The following is an 11,081-nucleotide window of genomic DNA, read 5'->3' on the forward strand; positions in this document are numbered from 1 at the left end:
TGCATGCCTGCAGCATAGATTGTATGTGACAGCCTATAGGGGCAGATTCTGAAGTGCACAGAAGTGTTATCTACTTTTACATGAGCTAATAAATTGCACTAGCTTTTAAGAAAGACAAAGAGGAAATAAATTGGCTCAAGCTCCCCATGTCGTTCCCTCTTGTTTTGGAGACTGCCTTTGTGGTTAGTCTCCAATATGACAGCAGTAGTAGCGCAATGATGTTCAAGCACAAACATTAAAAAAAAAAAACACTATAATCACTGTTTTATTGTCATTTCCATTACTCCAGCCCAGGAGGTTGCCTTTCAGATTATTCCTCTCCATTCCCGACAGATTTCTCCACAGGTGAGAGGCTAAATTGGACGTCTCTGCTTGTACAATTAGTGGATCAACTCAGTAGGGCACCATCCTGGTTTCATTTTGTATTTTAAAAGCATTCTTCGTAAGATTTGCAGCATATTAACCCAGGCTGTGCTCAAAAATGCAACATTTAAAGTTGGGGGTCTTAATGATAGGTGGGGGCTTATTTTAAATACGTTGCAAGTAAAAATTTCCAACCAGTGCCTGATCTCCAATTCGATGATCTGCAGTTCTCAGCTCTCATTTCCCTTTGTACAGTCTTGCCAAGTAGTAAGATTCAGCAGAGTCCTTCCGGCTGGCCTGAGGCTTTACAGTTCTCACATCTTGAAACTGCTCCTTCAGTCTCCCTTGAAGAAGACGGGAGTCCTGCCCATCCCAGAATTTACAGAGCAGGGTTCCTTTTGGCTTTAAAACACTTTGGGAGAGATCCAGAAGGCCCAAGCATAACTTGATCAACTTCTGATGATCCAGTTCTCTGATGCCTGTCGGATTAGGTGCCATGTCACTCAGGATAACATCCACCTTCCCTGCAGGAAGCAGGCTGAGAATTGTCCTAAGCGTGGCTGGGTCTGCAACGTCGGCCTCCGACAGGAAGACTGCTCCGGCCAGCGGGGAAATGCGCTGAAGATCAATTCCAAGGACAAAACCAGTAGGGACAGTAGGATCTAGAAACAAGGCTCGTCGTAAGAATAAATGTCACACTGATCACTCTTATTATATAAGTGCTGCAAAAGACTTGCAGATACCTGAGCTCCAAGACATTCAAAACGGAAAAACATATCACCAGAGAAGTATAGTTCTCCTGTCCTTCCTTCCTGTCCTTGCTGTGCATTATTTGGCTTGGCAAGGCTTCCTGCATGCTAATCCATTTACATTAAAAGTGAGTTATCCTAGATAAGCAAGGGGTACTTTTTGCTGTTTATTTCTGTTGATATTTTCAACACTGGCAGTCCAGAAATTCTGCATAATAAAACAGATGATAATGCCTTATCTGGTAAATAGTAGTGGCCTAAAACACATAAACTGTACATAGTGGTTACTGCCATTATTCAAGAAAGGAAAATAAAAACTTAGTAAAGCCAAGTCACATTCTGGAGGCCACATGAATTTCAGAGGTGGATGAGGATCTCCCCAAGCCTAGTGAGAACAGGCACAACAGCCTGTAACTACCTCCAACGCAGTTAAGCAGAAGACTTGTTACTCCTATAGCAGCACCTCATGGTATGTTTTTGTTTCACAGATACAATTTCTCCAGATGTGTGTGGATATTTGTGAATAATTACTCTGCTTTACTATCTCCCTGCACCCAGAGATCTGGAGTTCTCTGCTGCTTGGAATTTCTATTGGTGACTGCGGTGACGGTTTGTACCCATGAACCTTCCCCATCAGCAGAGCTTTCTCGGAGGCTTCAGAGGGAGCCTCATCCCCGCCTCGGTTCCTAAGCACAGGCACTCACCGGCACCCAGGGCATTGACCCTCTCCACAGCAACCTGGCTCCAGGCACCGGGGGCCGCTCCGCAGTCCAGCACAGAGAGCCCGGGCCGCAGGATACGCAGCTTGTCATCCATCTCCAGTAACTTGAAGGCACTTCGGCAGCGGTAGTTCTGCTGCTTCGTCGCCTTCACGAAGGGATCCTTCAAGTGCCGCTCCAGCCACCGGTGCTCGGCCCCGGTTTTCCGGCCGAGGACGGCGGCGGCCGCGTGGAAGCGCCCGCGCTGCAGGGAACGGCACATCCAGCTCCAGCTGCTGCCAAGGGGAGAGGGGGGTTAACGCCAAGCACAGAAACACTGCGTATTTCTTAACACCCTACAGCAACTAATTCTGATCCTCGCCATGGTTCCGTGCCCTCCATTTACCGCCAAGTTCCCCACAGCCTCGAGCTGGGAATCTGGAGACCCATAGCCTCTTTAGTTACCTGGTCCAATTATAAAAAAATAAATAAAGGCTTAGCTTGGACCAAGCCCTCACCCGCCATTCGCAGCACAGAGTAGGCAAAGGACAATCCCATTCCTCAGAGCTCCCCATTCCTCCCCTGTCTTTTACACTTAAGAGCTACAGCAACCTCCAACTAGTTCCGAAGGGCCCTTAGAAATAACGAATTTGGGGGCTAACAAATATCGAAGCTGACGAATCGCCAGCGACCTCCTTGCGAGCTCGTGACCTCCACGGGAGCCCCAGGGCTCCCCCCGGCCACGGCTACTCGTGCAGCCCGCGGGCTCCCGAACCGCCAGCCCCGGCGGGCCGAGGCTGCTCCCGCTCGGGGGCAGGGGGTGCCCGGGCCCCGCCGCCGCCGCCGCCGCCGCCGCCGCCGCCTCACGCACCCGGCCGGGGCGCAGGCGCCGCTCCGCGCCATGGCGGCCGCCGCCATCGCCTCAGCGCGGGGCGGGCGCGGGGCGGGGACGGCGGCGCGCGGGAAGAGCCGGAGCCGCCGCTGCCCGCCGGGCTGGGGCGCCGCGAAGGGTCGGGGTTTGCGAAAAGGGCAGGGATCTGGGGAAGGGGGCGAGATTTAGGGAGTGCTGGTGAGGGGTAAGGGCCTCTGTGGGGTCCTGGGGCGGGGGGCAGGCGTTTGGGTAAGGGGTGCTGGCCAGGGGATCGAGCACATGGGGGCACAGCGGGACGGGGTACTTGGGGAGGCGGCTGGAGGGACAAGGACTTGGGGAGGGGTGTTGGGGACCACGGGTTTGGGAGAGCTTTTGGGGGAGTGCTGGGGATCATAGATTTGGGTGCGCTGACGTGGGGACAGGCATTCGGGAAGGGAGTGCAGGTGGTTGGGGCATACTGACCAAGGTGCCACTCATGTCGGGACACCGGGGACCACGTATTTGGGGCAGGGGTACCAGGCTTCCACCCGCGCCCAGGAGAGCGGCATCCTGAGCACCCCCTCCTCGGCCCCGCGCAGGAGCCATGTTCACGTCGCGGCTCTTCACGCTGGTGCTGGTGGTGCGGCCGCCCCGCGTCCTCCTGGGCATGAAGAAGCGCGGCTTCGGAGCGGGGCTCTGGAACGGCTTCGGCGGCAAGGTGCAGCCCGGCGAGAGCATCGAGGAGGCCGCACGCAGGTGAGGCCGCCCGCGGCCTGGCAGGCACCCGCAGCAGGGAGCTGCCGCGCGCCCTCCCGTCTCGGCCTCGGACGACATCTAAACCGAAGCTCGGTGCACTACGGCTAGCGGAGGCTCTTACGTGGTGCAGACGCAGGTCGAGTTTTGGCTGCACTGCAGGATTACGACTCAGGTCACTGTAATGCCAGTGCCTAAAACTATAAAGCTATTGAGGAGGTGCTACATTTCGGTGGCGTTTTTAGTACTGTGTGAAAAAGAGAGTCACTGACTACTCGAAGTTTTTACAGCTCGCTTGTGAAAGGCACTGTGGAAATTTGTTAATTGGCTGGACGGAGACATTTTCATGTCCTAATGCCAAGTAAGAGAATTGAATTTCCTCAGCCCAGAGGTAAAAAATACTATTTTTAAAGCTGCTAGCACTAGAGTTTTTCTGGATTTTATGTAGTCATTGAAATTAAGTAGCAGATCATGGCAGCATTGCTACACTCTTAAAATCTCTGTGCATTGTTCTGTCTGAGATACCAAGGCACACTGACGTGTGCCCGCACTTACCTTGCACCTGCAGGAAACTTAGTGCTCAACGGCCACTTAACAGACTTGGCTCTGGACCGTCTCCTACCGCCACTCGGGTTCTGTGGTGAGGTAACCACGGAACCCTTTGCACAGATGTGCACACACCAGGGCACAAGGTTATTGTGACTGACTCCTACACCAGGTCTTTTCATGTCATATATTATCCTCAAGTGGAAGGAGATCGGTTTGTCACTTAAACCAGGTCTTCATTTGCCATACTTAGATTACACCAAGTATGGTGTAAATCTACTGAGTTGATTTATTTAGCATTTCATCTAGGAGGGGCATGTGCTTATCTCTGCAGACCTGGATTTGGAAACTAGAGCTTCAATGTATGTGAGATACTGCTTGGTAAAGGTGTACACAAGTGCAGGGTGCAGACAGTGGCCCAGGCAGCTGTCCTCCAGGAGGATGGCATGTAGTCCAAATACTTGCTCCACATCCACACCAGTCCAACCCTGTTCCCTCTCAGGTGCTGAGGCACTAGGCTCTGGTTCCCTTTCGTACCCCCATATTTTGGTGGGGTTTGCAAAGGGATAGTGTATGTCATGTGTGTGCACAGCACTGACAGAATAGCTAAACGTCAAGCAGAAACGTGAACAAGAGCTCCTGGATCAGCCATACTTCTATAATCCACCACAAGAACAACATTCCCTTGAGGAACTAGGCACCTACAGCTCCTCAGTGTCTGATCTTACAAGGGAGGCATTTAGCTAGTTCATTATTTCTAGCTTATTACCTCTTGTGTTTCCATTTACTGTATAGGGAGCTGAGCAGTTCACAGATGTATGAAGTGCTCAGAAAACCACAAAAGTGTTAGCTTAGTGTTTAATTATCATTGCCTATGAAATGAGGCTTTTATCTTTGTTGCTGAGAAAACTGATGCTATTTGAGACATAAATAGTTTCCCAGGAAGATCAACTAAAATTAGCAAAGATATTATGTACCAATGTAATTTTGAAGGATGGGATTCATGAAATTGATGCCAAAGCAAGCTGGAGCTTTAAAGATAAATCCCATTACTCCTAATGACAAAGTTACTTACAAAAATGCAACTACAAATTAATTTTGAAGTTGAGTCGTATTTAATTATTAACCTTAATTGAAGATACACTGAATTTCAAAATATTCATTATTTTTGTACATTAGAAAAAACATGAAATAACTTTACAACTTCCAATTACACCAACTTTGTTAGAGAAGGTCCTACATAGTGCAGGCATATAAGGAAATAATCAAGTCTGCTTCAAGTAGCCCTGCATGGTGATGCGAGGAAAAGAGCTCTTTGGCAACCTTGGAGGAAAAAAGTTCTTAAAAGTCTCACCTTCTAGCCTCTAAATGTACTTCCAAGAAGTAGAAATGGAAAGTTTAACATAATTGAATTGTATTTTTATAGTGCATTTAATTGGGAGATGATATTCCTATTTTTTCCTGTACAAGTAATGCTGTATAAACATGTTCCATAAATAAGTTTTATTTAGGCTCAAAGCAGCTGATTTTGTGGCAAGCACAGGCACCCTAACATTTCCCACCTGCAGTGGGAAACCCACAGTTCTGCAAGATTTAGCTTGAAGTTGCCAAAGCATTTTGCCTAAGTAAAGTGTGTTTTGGAGTTCTTCAGCTATATCCAACTACAGCCTTAATACTTCTGAACATTTGTCCATTTCTAACAAATTTCAGAAAAAGATCATATGGCAAGAAACCTAAATGACACCAAACAGTCCATTTTCCTGAATCCTCCCCCATCCTACACAGACTATTTTCTTACCACTCTCTAGGAGCTTGAAATAACACATAAGGCAGACAGTCTGACACTGTTCCACTGTCATGGAAGTAGACAAATATTTTGGTGCAAGCCAGAACACTCCTCTTTGGTGCCTGTATGCTCTGCAGCTGGGTCCTGCTCTGTTTTACCCAGGCAGCTTTCCCCTTTGGCTCACTGAAGTGTTTTGAATGTGCAAGCAGAGCTAATGACTTTGTGCTGTCCCTCTCATGTCAAGAGGTCTTGTTTCTTGTGCAGGGAGCTTCTGGAGGAGAGCGGACTGACTGTGGACACCTTGCAGAAGATGGGCCAGATCACATTTGAATTTGTGGGCAACTCTGAACTCATGGAAGTTCACATTTTCCGGGCAGATGATTTTCATGGGGAGCCAACAGAAAGTGATGGTAGGTGGTTAGAGGAGGGGGAGGAAGGATGTGCATTCTTCTCTGAGGCAGTATTTGCTAGTAAAGTAATGCAGATCTATTCATGTTGAAATTCCTTTGAGAAGGGAGGCAGCTGGGCTGGAGCCAGAAGCTGTTGCTGGACATCCAAAGCCCAGGCAGCAAGAAAGCAAGAGCACTTCTCTTTTTTTTTGTCACCAGAAATGCGCCCGCAGTGGTTTCAGCTGGACGAGGTGCCCTTCAATCACATGTGGGCAGACGATGCCTACTGGTTTCCCCTGGTGCTTCAGAAGAAGTTGTTTCGTGGTTACTTTAAGTTCCAGGGACAAGACACAATCCTGGAGCATACCCTTAAAGAAGTGGAGGAAGTTTAAGAAGAAAAGGGAAGCGCTCAGGCCACGTGCTGTTGCCCACATTGGGCTAGGATCAGCGTGACTGTTTCTTACACTGCTTATCTTCCTCAGCCCTCCAGCAGAGGAGACCAATTTCCCTGTGGTTTAGCAAATGAAGTCAGGGGCTTTCTTAGAACAGAAAGAAAAGTAATTCTTTCATGCTGTGAAGTCCCTGGCTGTGGTAGGCTTCAGTGGTGGCTTGATGACAGCTTCTAAAAATTTTAGTTCTGTCCTTCTCAAGCAAGTTGTTAGGCTTTTCTCCTTATGTTAGAGATATCTTTAAAAAATAAAAATATTTTAAAGTAAAAACATCTTTTGTTCTGTTATAAGCTGTTGTTCAGCTTCTAAGTTGTTTCAGGGCCTTTCACTAGTTGGCTTCCTTTTGCAAGAACATTAAATGGATAAAGCAGGGGATTGTGCTTCCCAAGCTAAGACTAGAATTTAAGTATTTCCTCCACCCCCTTTCCTTCCATGTTCAACATTACTTTCTGGGACAAGGTGAGTCTTGATCAGCACTTTGAACATCCTCTGGAAAGTTTAAAGTAGGGATCCTTTCAGGATTTTCCCCTTGATAGCAGCATAAGATTACAGGAGTCCAAAGCAGAAGTCTGACATGGATACATGGCATTGTTCAAGCCCTAGCTTCGTTCTTCCTTCTGTTGGAGCTCCTGCTGGGAACTTCAACTGTTTTTAGCATTTTGTACTCACAAGCAGAAATATGCTGGACAAAAGCTCAACTTTCAGCAGATCTGTGTTAAGAATCACCTACAGCTGCAGGCTTTGCCACATGCCAGCCAGAGGTGATGTACTGAGCACCAAGGTCAGGCCAACTTAGCATGCAGGGCACTGCAGGCTTAATCAAACTGTGCTAGAAATAACACATCACATATAAGAAGTTTCATATGAGCTTTTTTTTTTTTTTTTTAAACACTTTTATAAACACATTTAACACTTACAGATAGAATCTTGGAATGTAATATAGGATTTGTAAACATTTCCAGTCTACCAGCTGCTGTAACAGTTTAATTCCTGCATTTGGATAAAGTGCTTCATACATAAGGCTATTTGAGCAAAGCAAAGATACAAGATATTCCAGGCAAGCAAACTTCACACCCTCCAAACAAGATTGTTCCTTGTCTCCCCAAAGCGATTCTGAATAATTTATACCACTCAACAACGCTCTTCATATGCTCAGAAAGCCACAGCCAGAAGTTAGAGGATAAGAGTTAACATCCTCTTACCTTTCCTTTTGTTTTGCACACTGACTTATTTACAGGATTTTTAATACTCACCTCTGCTTCTGACACAGCAACCCACTATGGGTTTGTGGTTGTTCTAATGGAGACAGTAGCTTGAGGCAAGTGTAAGAAAAAAAAATAAGCACAAGGAGATGGGTAGCTTGTAACAGAATGTAAAAACCTTACTGCATGGTAGGTAGGGGAGTCTGGCAGCTGACACCTGCACTGTAATCTTATCTCCTGGGGAAAAGGGTAAACTACATGGCCAGAGTACTCAAACTGCTTTATTTTTTCTGCAGGAGTTCAGGTAGGGAAAAAAAAACAAATGCCATCCCTTACCTCTGCAACCAAATCCATCCCTTTACAAAGATGCTTTTACCAGCACTGAATTTAGCCCTAACCCTTTGGAAGAGGAGTGACTATTTACTGCTCCTGCTGCAGTTTTGGAGTGTTGTGTTTGAAATTGTGTACCCAGCTGGTGATCTTTGTCTTTTAGGAAACAGCAAACAGGATTGTAAATTAGTCTTTTACAAATTCCCGGAATTACACCCTTGCATGGTGAAAGAAGGGTAAAAGCACTAGAATGCAGTAAGGCACAGTTTAAAACAGGCTACCAGCAGCAACTTAAAATAATGTGGAATGAGGAGGAAAGACACAAGAGATGCATCAAAGATCAAGGTTGTATTGTAAATCTGATGGGGTAGAAACCCTTTCTGCAACAGGAAACTCTTCCATGTTGATCAGAAAGGCTGTGTGTCACCACACCAACAGCTTGAAGCAGAGGTAACTTAGGAGTGAGGAAAACATGTAGCCCTTTTGAAAGAAAGACACTTTTCAGGTGAAGCTTCAGGCTCTCAGCTAACCTGGATTTGGGCATATCAGATGGAGACACTGACACAAAGCTTGGAGGCCTTTTCTGTCATTGCTATTTTGAACACATGGAAACCACCATGTCTTCACCTCTGTCACCATGAGGTGAAGACACACAGAAAGCATCCAAGAAGGCACATTATCTCTTTGGTGCTAAGTTTAGAGAAGCATCAGTTCATGGATAAGCAGCGCACACTCTTCACCTAGTCTTGTTTGCTTAGTGTTTATTGCAATCTACTTAGCTAAATGGAACTAGCAATTTCATGATTTTTTTTTTTCCCCACTATTGCTAGATGCGAGGCTCCTGGCTGTAGAAAGCAATCACAGGGAGGTAACTAGTTCCATTTCCCCTGCATTGTGATTAGAATTGACAGAAAACTGAAGTCAACTTGATTGATCCCTGCTGTGTTCCTCTAGAGCAAAGAGACTGGACTTGATGCTGCTCTCTGCAAATCTGACAGCTCCCTAAAACAAATGGGACACATCCTGGAAGGAACTCCCTCATACATTGAGGTTAACATGATATTGCTGTTTGCACACTGACCAGTCTTCCAAAAATCACGTTTGCAAACTAAAGCTTGTATTAAGTAGTATATGCATTTAGAAATGACACAGGAGCTTAATAGTCCAGTAGGAAAGAAATTCTGAAAGTGCTATTAGCTGAATCAGCTATGAGAACAAGCCTTTGTTCTCAAAATACTGGGTGAACAGAAAAAGGCAGGACAAAACTCATTGTCCTCAAAGAATAAATGGCTGACAATGGAGAAATGGTTATTTTCTCCAATCAGCACAATTCCAGTTTTTTGATACATCTGATGTCTACCTATATGTATGTTGTTATAGTCTCTACATGAGGACTGTTGCTTTCTTGCTTTAAAAGAGAATAGAAAAGAGGAGTTAATTACTCCAAAGTCTAACTTGTTTAAGTCTGAAATTTTAACTTCTGAATGTGAAAAGTGCAATGTTTCTTTCAGGCTAATACTTTGTAGATGTTCCTACAGAACACATCCCCAGTTGTCTACACCAGCCAGTCAACATACACAGAAGATCCATCATATAAAATAACAGATCTTCCCCCTAAAACATGAGTGTTTTCTTAATTAGACTATTCAACATATCAGACAAAAAGGAAGACTTAAAGCGAGAATGGGTATTAAAGAATAAATAAGCAACTGGTCATAACCAGCTGGCACATTGTAAAGATATTAGGAGTGAGCATTTAAAAAACCCCGTAAGATGCTAATAACACTTTAACCACAATCTTTCTTCCTAATCAATATAAGCCATTCTTGAGATGTCTTGTTTGTTCATGTACTACAGAAACATTTCTCTCCCCACTGAGTTTGTTCTGGCCTGTGGACAGAACCTCTTCACCATCACTTTGGAAGCCTTCGGGAGGCAGAATCAAATCTGTCATGCAAGAGGAAAGACTCTGAAAAAAGTTTACATTTGAATTGCTATAAAAAACTCTTAGCAATACATTCTGAACAGGTTGTTAAACAAGACTCCCTGCACTCCTTAAGAAATGCATCACCAAGTGCATTTTACCATATTTTAATATTTTTTCTTTATATATGTATAATGTATATATGTGCGTGTGTATGCACACACACATCATTTATATACATATATATAGGGAGTAGTTATGCCTGGCTTACGAACTTTGGGAAATACCTTATTGTCTTGCTCCTAGCTGAAGAAACTGTCCATTATTTCCACCTGGACTATAATGTATTTCATGCTCCACTGGATTTTCTAAATAATAATAGAAAAAAAAAACACTCTTGTGATTGGAGGATTTAAATACATATCTTGCTAATGGGGAAGTTCCCCAGTGGGAAAATACTGTAATGGTTCCAGTTTGATAGCAAACACTCACCCTTATTAATGTGCTTCCTTTTTACTCACTCAAAACAAATGCTAAGAAACCAAGTCCCCAATTCCTCTCTGGCAGCTCATTTGGTCCCGGAGGAGTTAGGTTCACATAGAGTTTTCCTGCAGACTTTTGCAGTTTCTTCACTTATCAGTTTCTATAGAGGATACGCACAATTTCTCCTGAGATAACAGATGATATGCAAATTGTCCTCATCCTATCCTGTTTTTTTATGAGGGAAAGTCACCAGAGATACAGAGCGAGACATGGAGAATGTTTAGTCCCTTTATCACAATCAGAAATCATTTTGAAAATGCCATTACCAAGGACGATGCTATTCTTAGAGAGATAAAGAACTACCCCTTCAGTTGTCTTCTCTCCTTCACACACTCCAATACTGCCCAGAGTCAGAAAAGAGAACAGTAATATTATAAGTACTGTTTTTTTTGCTAATTAATTTTATCAGTATTATGTCCTAGCTTGTTGGTGTAACAGGATATTTCATCTTTAGCAGAGGAAACACCAGCCTTTAGGTCAGCAGCTCTTCAATAATCCT

At 45.1% G+C, this 11,081-nt stretch overlaps 2 protein-coding genes across 3 annotated transcripts; one reads left to right on the forward strand and one right to left on the reverse strand.

Moving 5' to 3' along the window:
• Positions 1 to 543: 543 nt before the first annotated feature.
• On the reverse strand, positions 544 to 2,739 carry MRM2 (mitochondrial rRNA methyltransferase 2). 2 transcript variants are annotated; one of them, XM_088529466.1, is made up of 3 exons: positions 2,682 to 2,739; positions 1,817 to 2,103; positions 544 to 1,025 (listed from the first exon to the last, which is right to left on the reverse strand). In XM_088529466.1, the coding sequence occupies exons 1-3, from the start codon at positions 2,726 to 2,728 to the stop codon at positions 601 to 603; spliced, it is 759 nt and encodes a 252-aa protein (XP_088385592.1). In that variant the 5' UTR covers positions 2,729 to 2,739; the 3' UTR covers positions 544 to 600. The 2 variants fall into 2 exon arrangements, with proteins under 2 accessions (XP_088385592.1, XP_088385591.1); XM_088529465.1 differs by having other exon boundaries at positions 1,817 to 2,106.
• Positions 2,740 to 2,755: 16 nt separating this feature from the next.
• NUDT1 (nudix hydrolase 1) lies at positions 2,756 to 6,853 on the forward strand. The gene is made up of 4 exons (XM_088529467.1): positions 2,756 to 2,820; positions 3,260 to 3,416; positions 6,010 to 6,155; positions 6,354 to 6,853. Exons 2-4 carry the CDS (start codon positions 3,265 to 3,267, stop codon positions 6,524 to 6,526), a joined length of 471 nt encoding a protein of 156 aa, XP_088385593.1. The 5' UTR covers positions 2,756 to 2,820; positions 3,260 to 3,264; the 3' UTR covers positions 6,527 to 6,853.
• The last annotated feature ends 4,228 nt before the right edge of the window (positions 6,854 to 11,081 follow it).

The sequence above is a fragment of the Tinamus guttatus genome, unplaced genomic scaffold (assembly GCF_059628265.1).
Source record: "Tinamus guttatus ecotype Peru unplaced genomic scaffold, ASM5962826v1 Tinamus_guttatus_pri_ptg000330l, whole genome shotgun sequence".
NCBI lineage: Eukaryota > Metazoa > Chordata > Aves > Tinamiformes > Tinamidae > Tinamus > Tinamus guttatus.